Source organism: Amblyomma mixtum, chromosome 5 (assembly GCF_055824585.1).
Source record: "Amblyomma mixtum isolate Tamu chromosome 5, ASM5582458v1, whole genome shotgun sequence".
Classification (NCBI taxonomy): domain Eukaryota; kingdom Metazoa; phylum Arthropoda; class Arachnida; order Ixodida; family Ixodidae; genus Amblyomma; species Amblyomma mixtum.
This window is the reverse complement of record NC_143016.1, coordinates 89,988,476-90,013,315: the sequence shown is the minus strand read 5'-3', so window position 1 is coordinate 90,013,315 and position 24,840 is coordinate 89,988,476. Positions and strand designations below refer to the sequence as shown.

Here is a 24,840-nt window from a genome sequence, read left to right as displayed (position 1 = left end):
ATGTGGAATGCGCAGCGTTAGGTTTAGTGTCTTCAGGTGTTTGTGTCAATTTCATTGCCATTTTCGGACCATTAGCCGTCATATTCGGACTGCTAGCTGCTCTGTATATAGTAGGATACAACTTTAAATAACTTCAGCTGGGCGCCGTGTATTACTCCTCTCTCATATCACTGCAGTTAACGAAATCAGCTTTTTAATGTTGTCTATATCAAACAAGCCAGATGCATTAAAATTCTAAAGCTTGTAATCTTTTTCTTGTGATTAGCTTCTTGTTTAGGTACCGAGGAATGTTCGGCAATGGACTACTTTTTTGCTGTGGAATAATCCTGTGCGGCGCTCCTGAATTTGGGCGGAGCTTCACTGCAGACATAAGTTATATCAGGCTATAGACTGCTCTATCTACGTCTACGTCACAAGCTCACGTGACCCCTCTTGACCAGTCATTAATTTCCATCTGCCATGGTGGGTAGGTTGCTCACAATTTGATGGCCAGGCTGGCACCTTTCACGGTGGGCAGGTTCTGATGACGTCATATGGTCACGTGACCTCCCTCAACCAATCACGGTGACCCAGGTTGTCATGGCATCACAAGATCGCGTTAGCTGTCTCGACCAGTCAGCGAATTGCGTCTGTGACATCCGCGAGGTTTTTGTATGAGGACAACTCTAATCCTGTTGCAGTAGAAAACTTGGCTGTCTCCTTTGTTTACGCTGCAGGCTTTGTCTTCCGAGCTACATGCCCCGGCCCAGAAACTGATCTTCAGCGTGAATATTTACCCGACGCAGAGCTTCATGAACCACGTTAACTTAAAACAGCTACACGAGTGAGTATACAGGTCAACAAGAGGGCTGTATTTTCGCAGTATTAGCTACATCAATGAGATTTTCAGGGTTCATGGGGCGTAGTTGTGCGTTGTCGGCGTAGTACGTCGTAGACAAAAATCCAATAATGCAGCCCTCTTCACCATCAGGCTGCCATGGGGGGCGCAGGCCATATATGCATTATAGCTCTGCCGCCACTGCATTTACACGAGAGATCTCACTCCCAGGCCAACATGGACCTAATCGACCCGTTTGAATTTTGTGGCCTCAAGTGGGGCATTACCATGCTCAGGAAGTGATCACGTGATACGATATTTTTGAAACCATCAGGCTTTCCTTCGAGACAACCGTACAACTGCTACTACCACTGTGGGGAAGGCGTGTCAGTTACCTACGAGAGGCAGGTTTATGGGAAACTGCTCAGGGAGACAACAGGTGGGGGAGGACATCATATTTCTTCGACCCATTTCTCGCAGTTTCTTCGTCGAAAGCATGTGCTCCATTGTAGTTTTCCCTCAGAAATTTTCTGGCATGGCGAGTGGGGTGTGTTTCTCCCCTAAGTTCGTCCGCTATTTTCAGCGATTTCTTCTCTGAAATTAAGCTTTGCCATTATTTAGTTTGCTCTCAGGCATCGCTTAGCTCATAATTGGTGCCTAAATATATTGTGTATATCGTCCGCTCTGAGTTGACCTTAAGAGAATAATCTTTCGTTCAGAGGCAATTTATTCTGACGGATACTTAGTGCAGCCTGCTTAAACCTATTGCGACAGCGCTGCGATATCTCCAGAGACATTGCAATTTTCGTGCCATTTGCTTGCCAAACGAGTTGATAGTGCCCACACTGATGCAAGTCACGCAAAATTAAGTGTCTGTTCTTTTTTATATTTCTCCAGTGTAGACTGAGGTCATGGCGGTGAACAAGCATGGTGGCTTTTCAGCATTAGTGACCACATTTATGAGAACTAAACTAGAATAAAAACTTAGAACAAATCTGCAAGGATACATATGCCGTTATTCATAGGGGAGCTCGCTAACTGGACAAACGATTGCAAACCAACTGCACGGTTTCCTAGGTTCTAACCTGCTGGCAGAACATCTGAAGCCGAGTGGATGCTGAGTGTTTTCACGGACACAAGGTCGCCATAAACGCTTCTTTCCCGCTTTGCAGTGACGCTGACATCCTCGTCCTCAACACTCAAGACCTGGTGAACGATGACCAGTACACGGCGGCGCATTCAGCGCTCTATGGGAAGGACTCCTGGGTGAGAATGGTGGTTGCGTGACCCTACTGCTGAAAGTGCGCTCAGATATTCTCTGCTAAGAGATGTTTCGGGCTGTTTGGAACTTTCAAGGGCTTTATTATAAAGAGAGTCACTGGAAGTCGAATATGGCTGCCTGAGAGATGATCAGGAAACCGCGGTAGCCTTGAGCTATAAAAAATTGCGACACTTTTGCAACTAAAGTGTTGAGAGGCGAAAGCCGAGGACACTATGCCGTGACGACTTCCGGTGGATGTGACGTCACACCGTTCCCGTGGCTATATCGATGCCAAAATTATACATCTTTCGGGGATCTTAAGTGCTAATTACGCTTAATTACACATTTTTCTATCTAATTTGGCACAAATTCGACGTTTTTCCGATCATTCTGTAACAATTTTAACTATGCCATGACGACTTCCGGTGGAGGTGACGTCACACCGTTTCTTTGGCTATATCGACGTCCGCGCTATTTCAACGCAATTTCGACATTTTTGCCTATAATTAACTAATTACTCTACAGTCATCAAACTTGGCTTCTAGGTTCATTTTTCCTCCTCTATCTGAAGCAGCCATTGGTTTTCTTCTATATTTTGTAGCTCCTGTGTTAAACGCTTGTGACACGATTTGTTAACGGACAGACGACAGTATCAGCCATTAAAAGCTTTCGCTTTAATACACTGCGCTGCCTTTGTTCGTGCGAGTTTGCTTCCATAGTTCAATAAGCTATCAGTGCAAGCAATCTTCTTTACCGTGATATGAAGTTATGCACGGTGTCGTCTGTCACCATGCAAGCTGGCTATATACAGATATCCCAGGTGCGATAGAAGCCGCATGACGCAGGTGTGGCTGGTCTGCACGCAAGACATTCGGCTACATACGGAACGGAGCGGTATTTGCGACATGTACCGCGGCGGCTCTTATCGCCTCAGGAAAGGCAGCGGGGAAACGTTCGACACGCACGGGGAGACAAACACGAATGCCAAGGAAGCTTTCAACTCATGTCCGATTCATTATCGCTCGTGGTCTCCAACATTTCAATATGTCGAAAAGTGCGCATTCACGCGCCTCATCATCTTCATCATCAGTCTGACTATGCCCACTGCATGTCTCTGCAATGAAGCCTGCCCTCTGCCAGCTGCGGCCGCCGTATCTCCGCAAACTTGTTAGTCTCATCCGCCCACCTAGCTTTTTTCCGCCCCCTGCTGCGCTTGCCTTCTCTTGAAATTCACTCTGTTACCCTTAAGGACCAGCGGTTATCTTGCCGTCGCATTACAGGCCCTGCCGAAGCCCATTTCTTCTTTAACCCGCGTTTGCTCCCTCACTCACTCTGTCCGCTTCCGGTCTCTTAACATTACACCTATCTTTTTTTTTCTTTCCATAGCTCGTTGCGTTGCCCTTAACTTAAGCTGAACCCTTTTTGTTAGCCTCCACGTTCCTGCCTCATAGGTGAGTACCGGTAAGATACAGCTGTTGTATACTATTCTCTTGAGGTATATTGGCAAACTGCCATTCATGATCTGAGAGAGCGTCCATATGTGCTCGATCCTACTCATACTCGTCTAGTTATTTCCCTCTCATGATCCGGATAATGTGAGCTCACAGCCATTGACAGTGGCATTGCAGCATCGGTGTGCAGAACGCAACCCAAAATGCAGTAATATACTAAAAGCGCTGCGCGCCTTGGTGGGAGACGCCAGGCGAAGGCGGATGCCGTTCGCCGGTATCGTCTCTCGGGAGGTACCGGAGGCGGCCGTGTGGCGGCGATACCTTGCGTGAAAGTTCGATTAACGACGCCTGCCTCACAGGACAGATGGCTTAAAGCACACGTCTGCTTTCAATTACAGCGCATGCGTTCACCAGTGATGTTGAGCTGTAGCTGAATGTACCTGTACGAAAAGCTCTCGCAGGTTTCTAAAAATTTCGGTAACAGCCTACAGTTGGGCTAATTGCCTTCCATTTTCTCGCCCTTTTCCTCGTTTCTCTTGTTTGTTTGTTTTTCGTTTCCCTTCTGCTCTTTCCTTCGCTCTTCTCTCTTGGCTTCTTCTTCTTCTTCACTTCTTTTTCTTATGCTTCTTCTTTCTTCCCTTCCTCTTCTTCGCTATCTTGGATCGGCCTCTGCCTCTTTCTTCGCCGCTTCTCTCTCCTTCTTTCGCTTGACTTGTTTTCTATGTTTTTTCGCTTCTTCCTCTTTTCTCTTTTCTTCTGCTTTCTTGGCTTGCGGATTTTTACAACTTCAACTACTACAGTGGGCTTCACTTAGTTCGCTTGCGCGCTACTATGGGTGGCGTACCCAGTTACGGCTCTCCCCGTAAACCCCCTTCATACGGTGTCGCGGTCCGTGCAGAACAGCAGCCTGGCAGCGGTGTACGCTCGCACGGGTTCCCTGTCCCGGCTGGTTCCCGTCGTGCCGTTCGCTTCGCGCGAGTTCCAGCTCCAGGAACCGCTCGAGGGACCCAACAGCGTGTCCGCGGGTCTCGGCTGCCGTGGACTGGCCGAACCGTCGCGGTACCACTCCACTGCCGGCACGAGGGCCTATTTCGAGGTGCGTGTGTTCGTAGTCCGATGCCCATAAAACACACGTGTGCGTTGCACGAGGCGAAGCAGGTTGAAGGAATTCGAGACTTGCAGTGCATCCCATTCATCAGGTCATACCTTATCTGTTTATTAAAGCCCTTCTTGTCTTTAACGCCACTTTCAGTAAATTAGTTATTGAAGTTTGTTACCTCTTTCTTAATTTATTACAATTTATTATGTTTTTCTTTATATATATATATATATATATATATATATATATATATATATATATATATATATATATATATATATATATATATATATGCCGCCGGGGTGGCTCAGTGGCTATGGTGCTCGGCTACTGACCCGAAAGACGTGGGTTCGATCCCGGCCGCGGCGGCTGGAATTTCTTTGGAGGAGAAATTCTAGAGGCCCGTGTACTGTGCGATGTCAGTGCACATTAAAGAACCCCAGGTGGTCGAAATTTCCGGAGCCCTCCACTACGGCGTCTCTCATAGCCTTAGTCGCTTTGGGACGTTAAACCCCATAAACCAAACCAAACCATATATATATATATATATATATATATATATATATATATATATATATATATATATATATATATATATATATATATATATATATATATATATATATATATATATATATATATATATATTGTAACGGGGGGTTTATTACGAGGTACTGGGGCGACGGGAATGGCAACGGCAGCAGTCCGGGATCAGGTCGGCGAAAGGCACACAAGCGTAGCACTGGCCAAAGACTCTCGAGAGCACTGTCACCTCGTCTTCGTCTTTGCAAACGATCAGACGCATCTTCTTTAGCCTTACAATCGCCCCGGGGACAAGAGGAGCCATCCTGGCGACTTAGGATGATGGCAAGACGGCGGGGTCGTAGTAGGGCTTGAGGCGCTGGACATGAACGGTCTCCCGTCCTCGGCGGCGGAGATCAGGAGACGGCGTGAGGGGTTCCACGACATAATTAACCGGAGAGGTGCGCTCCAGTACACGGTAGGGACCATGGTACTTTGCCAGAAATTTTGAGGAGAGACCGGGAGTGCCTGAAGGGATCCAGAGCCACACAAGTGCTCCAGAAGAATAGTTCGGTGAGGTTTGGTCTTGGTCGATGCGGGAGCGCTGGCGATACTGGGTGTCAGTCGTGAGTGAGCGGGCGATTTGGCGGCAGGCTTCGGCGTGTTGCGCGGCTTCGGAAACGGGCCGATATTCAGATTCATCAGGGTGGTAAGGGAGAATTGTGTCGATAGTAGCAGAGGGTTGGCGGCCGTAAAGTAGGAAGAAAGGAGAGAAGCCGGTGGTGGACTGCGTAGCGGTATTGTACGCATAAGTAACGTACGGAAGGACTAGATCCCAATTCGTGTGATCAGAAGCGACATACTTGGAGAGCATGTCTCCGAGGGTTCGGTTAAATCGTTCAGTGAGGCCATTGGTCTGCGGATGATAGGCGGTGGTAGTTCGGTGAATCGTGTTGCACTCTTTGAGAAGCGCCTTCACCACCTCAGATAAGAACATGCGGCCTCGGTCACTGAGCAGTTCACGAGGTGCACCGTGACGAAGGATGAATCGGTGCAAAATGAAGGAGGCAACGTCCGTCGCTGTGGCAGCCGGAAGGGCAGCAGTTTCGGCATATCGGGTAAGGTGATCCACCGCTACAATAGCCCAACGGTTGCCGGCTGCAGTGTAGGGAAGCGGACCGTATAAATCAATGCCAACGCGGTCGAATGGGCGTGGAGGGCATGGTAACGGCTGCAGCTCAGCAGCAAAACGATGGGGAGGTGTCTTGCGACGTTGGCAGGGAATGCAGGAGCGTACGTACTTCATGATGAAGGTGTACATTCCGCGCCAGTAGTAGCGCAGCCGTATGCGGGTATAGGTCTTGAAAACGCCCGCGTGACCACTGTGGAGGGCAGCATGGAAATATGCGCATATCTCCGAGCGTAAGTGACGTGGAATAACGAGCAGCCACTTGCGACCTTCGGAGCTGTAGTTACGGCGATAAAGTAGGTTGTCACGAATCGCAAAATGGGCAGCTTGGCGGCGGAGCGCACGTGACGGGGAAGCAGCCGTCGGGTTGGCGAGAAAGTCGAGTAGGGAAGCGATCCACGGATCCATGCGTTGCGCTGAAGGCATGTCGCTGAGACGAAGCAAGGGCAGAGAAGCGCCGGAGGTGGAAAAAGTGGAAAGGCTGGCGATCTCGGCTGGAAGGGGGCAGCGTGACAGTGCATCGGCGTCTTGATGCTTGCGGCCGGTGCGATACACGACGCGGATATCATATTCTTGCAAGCGAATGGCCCATCTAGCGAGGCTGCCGGAGGGGTCTTTCAGGTTGCAAAGCCAACAGAGCGCATGGTGGTCGGTCACAACGTCAAAAGGGCGCCCATAGATGTACGGTCGAAACTTCGCGAGGGCCCATACAATCGCCAAACACTCCTTTTCAGTTACGGAGTAATTGCGTTCTGCTGGTGTGAGTGTGCGGCTAGCATAAGCAACGACGTATTCGTCAAAGCCAGGTTTTCGTTGGGCGAGGACAGCGCCGAGGCCAACACCGCTGGCGTCCGTGTGAACTTCGGTAGGAGCGGCCGAGTCGAAATGGCGCAGAATGGGCGGCGCCGTGAGGAGACGGCGCAAGGTGTTGTATGCGTCGTCGCACGCTGGAGACCACAGTGATAAATCCGCACTTCCAGACAGCAGTTGAGTCAAAGGCGCAGCAATGGACGCAAAGTTGCGAATAAATCGGCGGAAATACGAGCACAAACCCAGGAAGCTGCGCAGGTCTTTGATGGAGGTAGGTTTGGGAAAGTCAACCACAGCACGAAGTTTCGTTGGGTCGGGACTGACACCTTGCTTAGAGACAACATGACCTAAGATGGTTAATTGACGGGCGGCAAAACGGCATTTTTTTAAGTTCAGCTGCAGGCCGGCGTCAGAGAGGCAGGTCAAGACGTGCTTCAAACGGGAGAGGTGGGTGTCAAAGTCCGGGGAAAAGACCACAATGTCGTCGAGGTAGCAAAGGCATGTCTTCCACTTAAGTCCGCGCAAAATGGTGTCCATCATCCTCTCAAAAGTCGCGGGGGCGTTACAAAGCCCGAAGGTCATCACCGTAAATTCATACAAGCCATCCGGTGTCACAAAGGCGGTTTTGGGGCGATCGGCTTCTTTCATAGGAACTTGCCAGTACCCGGAACGCAAATCGAGGGAGGAAAAGAGTTCGGCCCCTTGCAAACAGTCCAGAGCGTCGTCTATGCGCGGGAGGGGATAGACATCTTTGCGCGTAATCTTATTAAGGCGGCGGTAATCTACACAGAAGCGTATGGAGCCATCCTTCTTTTTGACGAGCACCACAGGCGACGCCCATGGGCTGCTTGAGGGCTGAATGACGCCGCTCTGGAGCATCTTGTCGACTTGGTCTTCAATAACTTGGCGCTCGGCGACAGACACACGATAGGGACGTTGTCGCAGCGGTGCGTGGTCACCTGTGTCGATGGCATGGGTGACAGTGGAAGTTTGGCCCAAGGAACTTTGATGTGAGTCAAATGAGGAGCGAAACTGATTAAGTAAAGTGAGAAGCTGTGCCCTTTGCGGCGCTGGAAGGTTGTCGTCGATGGAGCGAAGGAATGCTTCGGTTGAGGAGGGATCGGGCGCAGCAGTAGGTGGGCTGAGTGCGGCTATGGAGAGGTGCGGCGCGTCGTCCGCCTCTTCGCGGATGAGCAGAGACGCGAATGGCTGTACAGTGCCGAGACATTACCTAGGCGCAAGGCGTTGCGGAACGAAAATGGGTTAGACACGAACAGTACGGAGAGGCCAGCGGATATAGTCAGTACGGCGTATGGCAGAGGCAGGCACTTGCGGTGCAGAAAGATAGAGGACGGAGTGAAGAGAACAGTGTCGTCGCGAAGAGGGCCGCAAGAAAGGGGTACGAGGACAGAAGAGCAGGGAGGCAGGTCAATGTCTTCGGCAACGAGGGCCTTAACACAGGCACCAGAAGGGGGGGCAGTGTCCAAGACAGCTTCGGGCAGGTGAGAGAACTCGATTTCAGCTCCAGCACAATCGATGATAGCAGCACGGCGCGATAGGAAATCCCAGCCCAGGATAACAGCATGAGAACAGCAGGGCAATACGACGAATTCGACGGCATAGATGGTCCCCTGGATGACAACGCGAGCAGTACACGCTGCTGACGGCTGGATGTTCTGAGCGCTGGCAGTGCGCAGTGAGAGTCCAGCAATTGGCGTCCTTACTTTTCTTAAAGAACTACACAGCTTTGCGTCCATGACGGAAACGGCAGCACCAGTGTCGACAAGCGCCATGACAGAAACGCCGTCGACGGAAATTTCAATGAGGTTAGCGGCTGACGGATGAGGCTTTTCGAAGTTCGTTGTGGACGCAGTTCTCGCCTCAGGAACTGCGGCGCCTAGTTTTCCTCCTGGTTAGCGGTGGGGCTACGTCGCATAGGCGAGATAGACCGGCGTCGTGGAGAAGAGGGCCGGCGGCTGGAGAGGGTAGAACGGTCCGGCGAGAAAGTACGACTTTGCGGCGGCGCAGCTGGCATAGAGTACTGACTCGGTGGAGGCCAGTACCCAGGAGCTTGGGGAGGAATTTCCGCGTCCGGGAGACGACGGCGGCAATGCCGAGATACATGACCTGGGAGACCACAAAAGAAGCAAATCGGCCGATTGTCCGTTGTGCGCCAATAATCGCTGACCCTTGGAGTAGGTCGACGGTAAGCCACTGGCCCTCGCAAATGCGCCGGAGGCGCATTATAGATTTGCGGCTGCGGTCTTGCTACGACATCGGCATACGTCACTGGAGCCGAGACAGGAGGCGGTCTCGCGACGGCTTCGGCATATGTGAGCGGAGCCGCCACAGGTTGTGGTCTGGCGACAACGTCAGCGTATGTCAGCGGAACCGTGACAGGTGGTGACGGATGGGCCGGTGGAAGAGCCTCAGCAATTTGTTCTTGAATTGTATGTCGGAGGGCTGGAGCCAGATATGATGGTCGGTCGTGAGCGCTCGGCAGAAAGGAAAGTTGACGTGCCACTTCTTCCCGCACGAAGTCTTTAATCTGCTGTAGCAGCGATGGGTCAGGAGCAGGCGTGAGCCCAGCGAGCGACTCAACCTGCTGTGGCCGCTGGCGTGTCAGAATCCTCTGTTTGCGCAACTGCTCAAAGCTTTGACAGAGCGTGACAACTTCAGCAACGGTACGCAAGTCGCGCGCTAGAAGCATCTGAAAAGCATCGTCATCGATGCCTTTCAAGATGTGTTGGATCTTGTCGGCTTCCGACATACGAGCATTGACCCGCTTGCACAAGTCGACGACATCCTCAATGTAGCTAGTGAAGCTTTCACTAGCCTGCTGAGATCGTTCGCGCAATCGCTGTTCGGTTCGGAGTTGCCTGACAGCCGGCCGACCAAATACTTCGGAAAATTTAGTCTTAAAGGTGGACCAGGTTTGAATATCTGCCTCATGGTTGCGATACCAGAGGTTAGCCACACCGGCGAGGTAAAAGATGACGTTGTTTAGCTTCGTCACATCGTCCCATTTGTTGTATACGCTCACCCGCTCGTACGATGTGAGCCAATCTTCAACATCGTTCTCGTCGGTGCCGCTGAAAATGGTCGGGTCCCGTTGACGAAGGGAGCCGGCACAGATGACAGCCTGGCCCACTTGTACGGCCTGGTGTTGGACGTCCTCAGGCATCTTGCGCGTCGGGAGAGCACGACTACGGAGCTCCAGGGCCGATGTTTTTACCCCGACTCCTCCACCAAATGTAACGGGGGGTTTATTACGAGGTACTGGGGCGACGGGAATGGCAACGGCAGCAGTCCGGGATCAGGTCGGCGAAAGGCACACAAGCGTAGCGCTGGCCAAAGACTCTCGAGAGCACTGTCACCTCGTCTTCGTCTTTGCAAACGATCAGACGCATCTTCTTTAGCCTTACAATATATATATATATATATATATATATATATATATATATATATATATATCCTAAGTTTGCCCTGTTCAGCTTTTCTGTACCTGTTCCTTTTTGTTGAATCACAAAGCAGAAGCACTGGACTTGGAATGACTGTTTTGCCGTGTTCTCATTAGAGCTTGCTTTAATACTAAATAATGCGGCAGAAGCTTGAATAAAACCGGCTAATGGCATGTCAGTGGAAGATTGACGAATATATCTGAAAAAATTGCTGTTTTTCTTTTTGCATCCTTTAAAACAGTTTTTTTTTTTCATTTGAATACGTTATGTGCATTATGACTGATTTCTGAGGGGTGGGGGGGGGGGGGGGGTGAATAGACAATGAAGCGGCAGTGATTGAAATCCAAGGTGTTTTAGCCAAAAGCATATATAAGAGCTGATTTTGAAGGGGGATCAATTTTTTTTTTTTAACCGCATGTCCCGGTAATTGGTAGCCAGAACTTTTATTTTAACTTCCTATAACGATTTCTGCGTGTCGTAAGTGCCTTGAGAATTATCTGGTATTTTAAGAGGGGTGATCATATACACCTAAAATACGTTTATTTTAATAGTGAGATTTAGTTAACGTGATGTTTTTGGAACAAAAATTGCAAATATTCAATTCAAAGGATGCTCATATTCATTTTCTTTCTTGATATACGAGGTCTGTTAGAAAAGTATCCGACTTTATTTTTTTTTTTTTTTGCGAACACCTGATGGATATGAAACAAGCGCGCTTGCACCAGCCGACCTTGAACCTTCGTGCGCATGTACGAATATTTTCCGACCTGCCGATAGCGTCAATCGCTGGGACGCAGCGTTTGAGTGAGGCTGTGCGCAGTGCTCTCATTGGTTTTTTATTACAAGCAAAATGGCGCAGCAACAGGAGCAGGGCTACTGCATCAAATTTTGCCAGAAACAGGATGACAACCAAGTGGAAACTGTTCCGAATATTCAGTGCGGCTTTCGGTGAAGATGCTATGAACAGTACACAAATTAAACAGTGGTACAATTGGTTTAAAGACGGCCGCACATCGGCGGAGAGCGAGCCACGCTCCGGTCGGCCATCAACATGCCGAAATGACCAGGTCATTGCCGAAGTGCACGCTGTGGTGATGCGGGACCGTCGTGTGACTATCCGAGAAATTGTGGAAGAGGTGGACATCAGCAATTTTTCTGCACATTTCATTATCCCCGAAGATTTGGCCATGGAGAGAGCTGCGGCGAAATTCGTGCCGAAGCTGCTCACGGCGGAGCAAAAGCAGCTTCGTGTTGAAGTCTCGCACGACATGCTAGATTCCACAAACAGTGACCCCGACTTCATAAACACCATAATCACTGGTGACGAGTCTTGGGTGTACGGGTACGACCCGGAAACCGATTCCCAGTCGTCACAGTGGAAACAATTCATGTCACCGAGACCAAAGAAGGCCCGCCAAGTGTGCAGCAATGTCAAAGTTATGCTGACAGCTTTCTTTGACTCCCTCTGTGTGTCACACCACGAGTACGCACCCTACAGGGTCAAAAAATGACCAAAGAGTACTATAGAAACTCCCCCGTCGCCTACGTGGTGCTGCGTGTCGCAAGAGACCGGAGATGAGGTCAACAGGAAATTGGCGCATCCATCACGACAATGCTCCTGCACATTCCTCGCACTTGATTCAGACTTTTTTGGCGAAAAACCAGACTCCTGCAGTTCAACCGACTCCTTACTCTTCTGATATGGCCCCCTGCGACTTCTGGCTGTTTCCCAAAGTCAAGAGGACATTGAAAGGAGAGCGATTTCAGGCAAGAGAGGACATTATGGCTGCAACGACAGCTGAGCTAAACTCCATTCCGAAAGAGGCCTTTTCGGAATACTTACAAAAATGGCAGCACCGCTGGGAGAAGTGGGTGGAGTCCCAAGGAGACTACTTTGAAGGCGATTAGGTTTCCAACGCTCCAGTTATGCCAGTTTTTTTTCTACGGCCAAAGGTCGGATACTTTTCTAACAGACCTCGTATGTTGCACTGTCAGTTTCTTCGCAGCAGGCATGAAGTTTTGGAGGTTTTTAACTAATAATATTCAGCCCAGCTAAACAGCAATATTTTGCACCTGTATGGCGGCTGTCTTTCAGCTGTTCATTATTTCCAACGTTTCATTTTAAGCTTCCCCTCCCTATCTTACATCAACGAATCGCTCATAGGACATTGAACTAACGGCTCTAAGCGGCTCATGTATGGCGCCCCTAAATTAGACACCCTTGTCGAACGTCGGTGACAGTAGCAGCATGTTTCGTACTCGTTTCGTGCACATCCCAGCACACTTATCAGTGCAGCGGGTCCGCGTTTCTATGAGCGGCGTCCTTCTTAAACCCCTTTTTGGGTGCAGTTGCAAAAGGGGTGCAACTGCACCCCTTTTTGAGAATTTCGCGATATTCAAGGATTCAAACCTATATAGGCTGTAGGTAAAGCATGCTAAGTGTTTTTGCACTAACGTTTAAAATAGTGACGTAATCGATGATTGAATTTTGCGCTTCTCCTTAAAGCACTGCAGGAGTGCGGGGAAGTTCAGTGTGACGTCACGGAAGGTATGATTTCATATTACCGCTGCCGTGAGACCCACCGTGCCATGCCTCGTTGGATACTGCCAAACAACGCTCGGCAGGTTTTGCCTTCGGTGGCGTTTGTTTTTTTCCTTCGAAGCAGGCGTTTATGCGCTGAAAATGTACCGACATCTTCGATGACGTCATCTGTGTCCTCCACTTGTCGTTGTGCGCTGCTGAGAAGCTTGAAGGCCGCCGTGATTTTGAATCGCCGATTACGTCACCATTTCAAATGCTAGCCCAATAGGACATCGTATGCTTCACCCGCAAGCTTCACACATTCGACCCATTTAAGCTCGTTGGTTTCTAAAACCTATGCAGTTGCCCTTCAAACGTGCTCTGCGCTGAGTCAGGACAGACTTTTATGGGTTTGTATCCTTACTATGAGGAACGCTTTTCGATAAACTCTGCCCGATACCGCGTCTGGGCAAGACGTCGCGTGTTGGCTCAGCCGACGATCACGCCTTTGGTCGCGCGCTTTTGTGAGCGATGGCAGGACGACAGGTAGAGGTGACTGCAGCGCGAAAAGGCGAAATGGCGTGAAACGATGCTACCTTCCAGGGTCTCCCTTTTGCATCGGCAGGGATGCGGGTCATGCGAAGTTTTCTTGGTGGTTCTCACGCTTTTTCTGCCTTGCTTCGCAGGTGTGCAAAATCGTGGACGATCCTTCGTGGACGAAAGTCTGGCAGGACAACGACTACTGCTACATGGAGGCCAAAGAAACGCGCTTCATCGTCTTAGAAGACACAGAGAGCGTTATCTGCAAAGTAAGTTGAGCGGACATTAACAAGCGAGTGCACTACTGTGAACACAAAATTCAAATAAATTGCTTCTTGAAGATGCTTTTATAGCATCAAGGTAAGATACATAATCCACCACCCTTCATCCAATATCAGTCCACCATATTCTGTTGCTGTGAAATGGAAGAATGTGATGTGACTTGTCGGGTAGAGTAAGATATTATCCAGTTGAAATTTATTTAATGGGAAATTTTGATGTGCTATTGATTAATATATTTTATTTACTCGATGCAGTCAGCTCACGTGATCATGACATTAAATTCCCATAGAGAAAAAGCATACCCCTTCCAGCAGACTGCATCCAAACTTCGTGAACCGAACTGCAAGATTTCTACCTCCCGGTAGTCCTGACGTAGATTCACAGCTAAAAACGCACTGTTCTTTTTCAGCAGTGGGGATCCCAGGCGCCCGCACAAAAACAATTTTCCTACGAGCTCACCTCTGTTTTTCTGTTCCAGCGCATTCCACTTATTACCGCATTGCTTCACGCGAGCGCTGTCCACCATATAGGCTTATTCGCGGTGTCAGTCTAATGCCAGCTCTATATTAGCGCTTCTCTCTCTCTCTCGCTCTGCTCTTATTGGTCTGTCGCGCAGTGCTAATAAACGGGTTTGACTCCCAATATCAGCTGGTAGGGTTCCACTGCTTTGACGTGTAAAACGTAATACGGACAATTGAGCTAGTTGGTAACGGATCGTGGGAAGAAAGCAGCTTGGTGTCTGTTCTTTGCTTCGACTTTCGTCTGGTTGCGACTTATTTTTGTTCTGAAAGACGCGAGTCGCCGAGCCATTTCGTGGAGCTGAGGAAAGGCCATACTGCGCATGCGCGAGGAGCAGTGACGTCACACGTCGCACAGCTGGCGCGCCGCCGCCGTCGCTGCACGGGTGACTCAGAGGTGCCGCCGCCGTGCTCGCCAGTTGCGCATGAGCAGTAGCGGCGCATAGCTAGCGTGCCGGGGCCGCCGCCGCTGCCGCGCGCTCTCCATCGCCTCCCTCTCTCTACTCGCCGCTTTCGCAATCCTCAAGGTTTAACCAGAGCTAAGCCACTGCCAATTTTGTTGGTTTTTTCACGATACGCGGAGAATTCCATGTACTGAGGTACCGTTTCGTTGAATGAGACCTGGATATTGCAATTAATCTGGAGTCCTCTTCCACCGCATGCTTCAAAAGGTCGAGAGTGGAAAACGCGCTTGTTTATTTTAGTCTCTGTCAGCGATTCCTCCGAAGCTTAAGGACTGACCCTTTCTTTTAACGCATGCGTACAGGTCAAGTTCGCGGAAGCGCACCGCCTCCTGGGCGTGGCACTGAAGCAGCTGGACGCGGACGCGTTCCGGGCTTCGTCGGAGTGCGGCCCAGCTCACCCGCTTCTGGACGCGGTGCTGGCGGAGGCACAGCGACTGCAGCCCCGCATCGGGGGCGTCCCGCACCTCTGGACGAGCGCCCAGCGTCGACTAACCGTGGTTGTCGCCAACGGCAAGACGGCATGCCTCAGCCACGCCCACTGAGCACTGGCCGTAGCACGTGCCTGCTGGGTGGACGGCCGCCACCAGCAAGCGACACGGAAAGACGCGTCGAGCGTAGTTCCGCATAGCACTTCTTTTTGTCGACCGCAGCAGTGAATCTTCCATGGGCGTTTGTGCTCCAACTCTCGCCTAAAACTCCCGTTTCCTGTAGCCCCCTGGTGGGAAGGTAATTTCGTATGGACGCTACCTCTTTGTTATGCGGAAGACAAGGACAAAGTTATTTCGGGCATCGGACAGCATTCTTTCCGTTCATTCGATTTTCATTTGTGTTCTTTTTCTGCGTACTTAACATGATCTTAACTTATTACCATCGAGATGATGTTGGCATTATTGCGTACCCATTAAAGTCGCAAATGTTTTAGTCTGCGATAACTGGCACTTGTCTGCGGTGTGCCGGCAACAGGTGTAGGATGGGAGAGATAACTGTGATACTCCGACCAAATTATTATGGGAGAAACGATGTTTCGATGCCAACCCGGCACCTTTTCCAGGGCAGGCAACCCTGAAGACGGTGCCGAGTTAGCACCGGAACGTCATTTCTCCCATGAGAATTTAATGGGAGCATCCATCTTCTCTCTAAAATGCCTACCAACCAGGCAGACTTCTGCCGAAATGTTGACGTTCAATCTATATGTACTCATCTCGGACAAGAAACGACGAGGCTTTCAAAGCGTTACGTCGACTGTCTCCGCAAAGAACTCATGCTGGACTGACATGGAATTTACCAAGACGTGCCGAGACTTCGACATCGTCCTTAACAGCCTGCAGTTGAAAGGTCGTGTTTATACGCCAGAAGGTAGCAGTCGCTCTAGAAGAAAGAGCTCGACACCGTTTTTCTTCGCCGCCAACTTGAACACTTGAACTTGAACACTTGACTCCTTCAGTCATCTCTTCTATCAGTGCCTTCACAGAGGCTGTCCCCGCAACATCGAGCGAGAAGCACCGAGCATCGCAACGCCAGCACTCAGCCCTGAAGAATGTGCCGATTTGGCACCGAAAACATCGATTCTCCCATGAGAATTTGGTCGAAGTATCACCATTTTCTCTCTAATTCGCCTCCCGACCAGACAGATTTCTGCCGAGATGTTCACTTTCCAAGATATAAGATAGTGACTAGAAATTGTTGAACAAGCACTTGCAATTCTACGTAATGTTAGCATCGCCCTTTCAGCATTGCTGGCTTTCACCTTTAAGATTTCATGATTTTCTGTTAAGAATAACGCTTTGTTACCAGCCTCTCGCTGTGGTGGCTGGTTGGAAGGAACTTTATTGGAGCCACTTCAGTGGATCAGTTGAGGGTGGAGAAGTAGGGAGGGATGATGAACACCTGAAAATTCTAGACCCGGCTCTGTTCGTCCTGCGGCTGTCTCTTTCGCGTAGTCGGAAGCAACATTACGCAGAAGTGAAAATGTGAACGCGCTTCACCATGCAATAGACTTGGCGGCGATGAAAGACGAATACAAAACTGACAACTGGCGCTGATCTTGCTTCTCGCGAATCTGTGTTTTGTGTTTCTTCTCCAGTCCTGGCTATGTTTCTGCGCCGCGAAGTCTCTTAAACCATGAACCGATACTGCTGCAAGTGAGAGCTGTGATTGAGGAAGTGTCATCTTAACAGACACCTAAAGAAACAAGCTGTTTTTATGCGAAGCATACTACTTTAGCTACCACTTCAGCCCTTCACCGTGGTTATGCGCCTCCAAATCACGTGATACATGACGTCACACCACGTGACACGATGACGTCACGACAGTGGAGAAACGGGGGCCCACCTCGCGCCGTCGCTGTGTGCCTCCAAATCACGTGATACATGACGTTACACCACGTGACACGATGACGTCACCACAGTGGAAAAACGGGGGCCCACCTCGCGCCGTCGCTGTGGTTGTGCGCCTCCAAATTACGCGACACGATGATGCTTCGCATTCTCCAGGCTTAACCAAGTTAAGCCTCAGCCATTTTTGAGATACTGCCTCATAATTCTGGGTTTACGTGCTGCTTTCACTTTTTTATCTGCGGAACTTCTACTATGTCATGTGGCACTAATTGCCTCATCCGTGACGTTCATGGCAAACAGCGGCGTGCACGCGCTGTGTTTGCAGCGTACCACCTACTTTGAATGCATAGTGTCTTTTTGCAGCGAAAGCTACATTGGCCGCTAACTTGCGATTTCGCTGTGGCGGTGCCCCGAGGAGGCAGAGACCGACCTTAAGCCGTTGCCTAGCAACCGCTGCAACTGGCGGACGCCGCGCGCTCGCCGCGCTATCTGGCATGACGTCACACCGCGCGCCTCGCCGCGGAGCCGCCGCCGCCGTTTGGTATGACGTCACACCGCTTGCCTCGTCGTTGCGCTCCCCTCCGCTCGCTCCGCCAGCTGTGTCGCATGCCTGATAACATGCTGGAGGATTGAAAAGGAGAGCTCGCGTGTGCCGCAACCACAGTTAAGGCGGCAGAGTATATCAAGCGGAAAAGGGCGGCGGATGCTGCCAACGTCTCCGCGTCGACATCGGCCACTGGTTCGGTTGCCTTTCTCTCCGTATAACCCGGCTCAGCCGAGTTGACCCGCAGCCATTTTTCTATGTCCAACACATGCTCTCAAAACTCTTCATTCAAACTCTGCCCAATTTTTTCGTCAAATGTAATTTCTGGTACATGAAGAGCGAGGACAGTACACTGGACTCATTTTGCACGTAACACGAGTCGCTGAGCGCAACGGCAATTTACAGACTGATGGAGCACCCGTAGGGTGGGCACAGGGCTCTAAGCTCTGAAGCGCCCGAAAACGACCGCTGTTTGCAATTGGCACCTCGCTTGACAAGTAACACGCTTCACAGAGCTCAGCGGTATTTTACAGAGTGGTGGAGCATCCGCCCGTTGTAAGGTGGGTACCGGGCTCTATACTCTGAACCGCCCGAAACCGACTGTTTCCAATTGGTGCTAGCTTCCATGCGCTCGCCTGCAGCACACTGAAGTAAAAAGCACTGCAGTAAAAAGTAATTGCAGCCATGTTTTCTAGGACCACTGAACCTTCCCTTCTTAGCGGCTCCGCACCAGCAGCTAGAGCCTGTACAAAGTGCAGAATAGCTAGTCCCTGCCGGGTGAAACGTAAACAGTGCGCTTTACAAGTCGTTTTCTGGCACCATGGAGGCTAGATTACAAGCGTAGGTATTTTAAGCTTATAATAAAGCGACAAAACAAGAGTCTGCGGCTTAAAACCGGGTGAAATACAAAAACGTTTGTGTACAATTTTAGTGTGTGTAGCTGCAAGTATCATGGTCAAAACGGTTATCATTGGGATGCGAATAGGGCGAATAATGAATGCTTTAAAACTTCAGGAATCTTAAAATAAGGTGACATGCAGCAAAGCGTACATACGCGAAATAAATAGTAGGCGGCAGTAGTTGGTGTCTCATACAACCAACGCGCAGGGTTATATTGGATATTGTTTTCTCTCTCAATTTTTTGCAATACGGCCGTTTAACTATCGACAACTTAGCCTGTCCGCATAAAAAATAGTCTCACACAGTACTCTCACATTAAGAGCAACAGCAACACCAAACCGTCAATACAGAAACCCGATGAAGTTCTGCGTGTTCACGCCGTAAGCACAACTGCTTCGTTCTGGTGACGTGGTGCATGTGCCGAACGAGGACTAATAACAACACTGACTAATAACTAAGAGTGTGACATGCTATACAACGTAATATAAACCATCATTTCTTATAACCCCGGCTCCACTTGCGACCCGTTCAGTCTTCATCTCTGCATCTTCGACGAGCCGACAAATGACGTTCTCATCTTAGCTGCGCCTGTGGTTTCACGCCTTCTGGTGAGCCAGGGAAGGTGGCGGGGCTGACCAGGGCGATGAGGCAAGCGCGAAGGGACCTCAGAGAGCCGCCGGCTGCAGAAAAGCCCGTCACGGCGGACAGGCACAGCACTGTAGCGACGGTGGCCACGGGTAAGAGGGCATAGAGGTCGTCCCGGTGGGCGTGTTGGCTGAGCACAGTCGAGCACGAGGCGAAGAGATGCGCGGCCGGCACGAACAGCAGCAGGCACCAGCGCCGGAAGAGGAGCGCGTTGAAGGCCACCACGCTCCACAAGGTGTGCAGCAGCGAGAAAGCTGCGGCCGTGGCCGAGTACAGGACGTAGTTCACCCGCGACTCCTCGCCGAAGAAGCCCGGAGTGCCTGCAGCCAAATTGGACGGTGCGGGCGAAGATGTTCGGTGAGACAAATAAATGACGTTTTCTTACTGCTCCAAAATCATCTCTTTGTGAACCACGACTTGTCACAAGCGATCACATTATGTTAAGATAATTCGCATGTAGTGAGCAACGTATTTTAAGGTTGTACTTCCTACAATTGTATGTAGGGACAGCATTAGCATAGCATTAACACACCACCCGACCATGAACTGCTTAACGACTAGTTTTCTAAATTTTTTAGGTGGTGCAAGGAATGGCAAATTAACATTAATTTCTCTAAAACAGTTTCCATGTCCTTTTCTAGACTCCCATCTCCTTCACTTTTTACGTACATTTTTAACGGCCAAGATTTGAGAAAGAGTAATTGAATGTCAATACCTCGGTCTTAATTCTTCTCATGACATGTCATGGTTGAAACACATCGATAACAAATGTAAGAAAGCCAATATCGCGCGAACTTCCATCGCACTATGTGTAAGAGCCCTTACAGATCTAACTCAGATAAGAGCGTGGCCTTTGTGCCTAGTTAATCGTGCCTATATTTAAACTGCGGCCCTAAAAGTCTGCTCACCCCTGCATAGCTGTTTTTTTTTTTCAACCTACAGTACAAATTAAGCATCCCTGTAGGTATATCAGTCATCTCAAGGCAAGAAAGCGATCCGCAAGAATAAAGGGAACAAAAAAAGCAAGGCAAAACAGACTTTAGCGGCAAGTTCTAAATACTTTTCTGCACAAAGAAAACAGTGTGTGACATGTGACAGAGAATATGGCGACCAGGAACATGTGGCCAACACGCGGAAATGGCAAAAGTATACACGCGGGCGTAGGAGAGCCTTCGCACTTGATATGCGACGTGCCTGGTCCGGCGGCTGCATCGGCCAGCAGGTTGAGCATCGCGGAGGCCACATTGGCAGCGCCGAAGCCCAGACCGGAGACGTAGGCAAACGCGGTGCGGTAGCGAGACAGCGCCACGTCGTCGTCGCCACCCACGAGTGCCACAATGCTGAGCACCATCTCGGCCTTCCGTAGTGTCCGGAACGCCAGGAAGCGGAAGCATTCCTGGCCGCAATGTTGAATACGCAAAACTGCACATCCGTCCATACGGCCACAACGCTATAACGCTGTCTCAGAATCGTCGCAGGCAGAAACTTTATTCGTTCAAAGCTTGACATACTTTTAGCTACCGTTCTTGGCAGGTTCAAGCGAACAGCTTTCGGGAATCTGAGGACGAGCATTCTGAAAGGCTCCGTCCGAGTGGTATCCGAATTATCGCCTGCAGCGCGTATGTGTTGCTCTCTTTCTTATTGATCAGAAGCCGCGGCATCGGGGTGACGCACATTCCTACGGGAAGGTGACAGGGCGTTTAGGCCACGAGGGTTGCGTTTCTGTGCGCACGAGCTAGAGGCTAAACAGCCAATAGATGACGCGCGTCTTCAAAAGGAGGAGTATTTATCACCACGGCAACGCATAGCATTTTGCTTGTTACTACTATTCTATCTGCATACGTACGTAAGTACCAGCACCGCGTATCGCTGGTGCCCCGTCGAAAAAGGCAACAGGAAACATTTGTCGTCACAACAGATTTTCTTTGTTGTATTTCTGGCCGTGAACTTATAGTAACAACAAGTTTTTTTGTATAGCAGGATACAACTTTAAAAAAAGAAATAGCAATTCGTAACGGCGGGCCGAAGGGAATATACGGCTCTGCGGGCCATAGTCCGCGGCGTCCTGTACTACTCCGCTGGCAAATCACTACAGTGAACAATGCCAATTTTTTAATGTTTGACTGTATCAAACAAGTCAGAGTCATCGAAATTCTTGAGCTTATAATTTATTCCCGTGATTATCGTCCTGATTAGGCAGCTACAAAAACTGTAAGGGCGGTCTGCTTTTTGTTGGGCAGGAATTCTGTTCTGCGGTCCTGAAGTATAGCCGACCTTCACTGCAGACTTGAGTTGTATTAGACTGTATTAACAAAATTTTCTGGAGCATTCCGATATCGCTTGTCGTAGCGGCAGAGCTGCAGAAAAATACGTCACTACAACACAAAAATATTGCTGCCGCCGCAGCGGTGGTTCTGTGGTTATGACGCTCGGCTGCTGACACGAAAGATGCGGGTTAGATCCCTGCCGCAGCGGTTAGATTTCAATGGAGGGGAAATTCTAGAGGCCCGTGTACTGTGCGATATCAGTGCACGTTAAAGAACCCCAGGTGGTCAAAATTTTCGGAGCCCTTCACTACGACGTCCCTCGTAGCTTGAGTCGCTTTGGGACGTTAAAGTCCCATAAATAAAAAGACTACAAAACTAGAAAAAATGTGCCGTTGCAACACATCACTCATATTTTGGACATGATTCTATCGTTTTTTATCGACTGAATGGAATACAATTTGAAACATTTTCTTGTTTCTAGAGAAGCACACGATCTCACGGCACTCAATAGTTCTGTGCATTCATTTCTAGAGAAGCATAAGATCGCATGGCACTCAGTAGTTGTGTGCACATTGTTAGCTATTACTCGATGTTAGGATTGCGTGTTTTCTCCCATCGTCATCAACCATACCATTCCTTATCATACCGTCCGTACCATGCCATGCCATGCCATGCCATGCCATGTCATGTCATGTCATGTCATGTCATACCATATCATACCATACCACACCACACCACACCACACCACATCACACCATACCAGACCAGACCAGACCATACCACACCATACCATACCATACCACACCACACCATACCATGCCACATCATACAATAACCTACCATACCTTACCATTCCATACCATACCATATTAAACTCGTAAACAAGGAAAGCCCACCACTGAAGCGAATTCGCTGAAGCGCAGTTCGAACGATACAGTTGAAAGCTGCCGGCCAAGAGAGGCGTACCTGGAAGCAGACCGATGTGACGACGCCCACGGGAAGCTGCGTGTCGAACAGGGCCTCCAGCAGCGTCCAGGCGATGGACGACGGCAGCAGCGACAGGAGCCAGAAGAACGCGGACACGAGGAACACGACGAGCCGACTCGGCTCGCCGGCAACCGTGAGCCAGAAGGCGGCCAGCGACGGCCCGAATGCGATCAGGGAGCAGCCCACGCACTCGGACACGGTCATGGCTCGACTTCGTGGAGCCAAGCGTCGCCCTGCAAAGAAATGGCCTTTCGCAGCTCGCTTTCTTCGGCAGAGGCGAATGAGGCTGCGCCAGGATACCGGGATCTTCCTTCTCTTCTTGTTGCTCTTGCTCGTGCACACGTATTCATTTCCATTCCCTGTTTGTTGATTTCATTGATTATATACCCTTGTACAGTACGACTACTTCCTGCATTTTGTGAGGAATGTTTCCTGTGGAAAGAACCAAATTATATATAAATGAAAGAGGTGGTAAGATTAGATCTAAAACATATTTCACCGGCTTAATTTGTATATCATCGATATCACGAACCGTGGTATTGTTCATAGAAATGAATGCTATATGAATCTCTCTTATTTGTGGGACCCAAGTACAAACTCTCACTGTTCCTATTGATTCCATTTATAGCCTCAGGATGATATGAACTGGAAACTAAATTTACAAAATGATTATTGAAAGCCTCCGCCAACTCAATGCTATGTAGCTAAGCACTTTATGCCTAGCGGCACGGGCGGGCAATTTTATTTTTAAATATTTTGCCCATCCTAGTATTATCTTCGTATATGTAGGTGGGTGTGCGCGTTACCTTTTACTTTGCTTTTAGCCCAGACAGCTCATGCATGTCCTCTCGTTTCGTTCAATTGTTCATGAAAATATGCAGTACATAAGTCGGATGCAAAAATGTGTTACAGCATGTGGGGACTGACCCCGCTCTGTACCATTAAGTTTGTTTCCCCGCGATGCGCCCTCCCTACTTATCTTAATTAAAAATGGAGGGGGCTTGCTTCGCAGCGACACTAACGTTAGAGATGGTGTGATTGTTACGGGCGCGGGGCAGAGAGCTCTTTCCCTCTTCATCCTCGGGAAATCGACGCACGCGGTCATTTCGGCGCAGCGCTACTCTCCTGCAGTGAGGCGGGGCTCCTGCAGTCTGGCCTCGGAACTTATCCCCAGCACTAGCATGGGGGAACATTCGTTCGTAACTGACTGGCAAGTCGGACGACTTCAATTCCTTAGCAGATTTTGTTCGCAGCCGGTGTTATTGTTGTAGTTCCTTTGTTCACAAAGAACTCGGCCCGCTGTGGTTGGCGTTCGATCGGTCGAACTCGTGATCGCGGTGTCGGGTAGGCTGTTTGAACGATCACAGGCGACTAAGCGAGAAAGACGTATTTATCCCCTATTTCCACCCCAATTCTCGGAGCCCAACGTGTAGCCTGCTCTTGGAACACTGGAGGAACTGTTCTGTTCAAAAAACGCTCTTTGTCTGGACCTGACAAGTGCTAGACTTAGCGTCAGTTAGGAACTGACACACTGCGGCATGCGTTTTTGAGTGCGAGGTGGTTTCTGCTGTAGCACGCTTAAACTTTTCGACGTATCGATCACATTTTCTGCAAGTTTTTCCTACAAGCTACATCACTATGAGAACGACTTGGTCCGCATCAGGGCGCGCGAAGCCATCGCCCGCGCAGTTGCCAAGCCCAAACCGAGTGGGAACGGAAGCCGCGTGGTGGTCTGAGTTTTTCCTGTACATATTTTCTTGAATGGCTATATTTCGACTCTGGGCATCGAGGCTCCGGGAGCCGTGTGGCCTGGGGCCGCGAGTGCCGGTACGAGCTAGCTGGTATTGCAGCCAGACACCGGGCACTCCGACGCCTTCCGACACGGTGGGCGCCGACCGCTCAGAAGCTGCTTCGTGCAGTGAGCGGGGTAGGGCCATCCCACAGAGGCGACGTCTCCTCGCGGTTGCATGGAACCCTTTCCGGTATTTTGTTTTGAATATCGGTCGCCGTCGGAGTAGTTGTTAGGCCTTAGGCTTTTCGGAGCTGCCTGCGCCACGTCAGAAGAGACACGACCGGAAATACCGTTGTATTAGCGGAGGGTGGTACATTGCTGGCCTTTCGTTTTCAACGCCTCGCGCGAGCTGAGCAGTCTCGTTCAACTCGAGAAAGGTCAGCGTTCACTCGAACCTTTATATATATTTCTTTATTAAATTTTTTTCATCGGTT

At 49.8% G+C, this 24,840-nt stretch overlaps 1 protein-coding gene and 1 pseudogene across 1 annotated transcript; one reads left to right on the top strand and one right to left on the bottom strand.

Annotated features, from left to right (window-relative positions):
- Positions 1-485: 485 nt before the first annotated feature.
- On the top strand, positions 486-15,760 carry LOC149342982 (endochitinase-like). The gene is made up of 6 exons (XM_089546856.1): positions 486-509; positions 684-823; positions 1,990-2,083; positions 4,428-4,625; positions 13,818-13,940; positions 15,238-15,760. Exons 1-6 carry the CDS (start codon positions 486-488, stop codon positions 15,475-15,477), a joined length of 819 nt encoding a protein of 272 aa, XP_089402982.1. The 3' UTR covers positions 15,478-15,760.
- A 3,528-nt stretch (positions 15,761-19,288) lies between these two features.
- On the bottom strand, positions 19,289-22,818 carry LOC149342981 (gamma-secretase subunit Aph-1 pseudogene; annotated as a pseudogene).
- Positions 22,819-24,840: the final 2,022 nt, after the last annotated feature.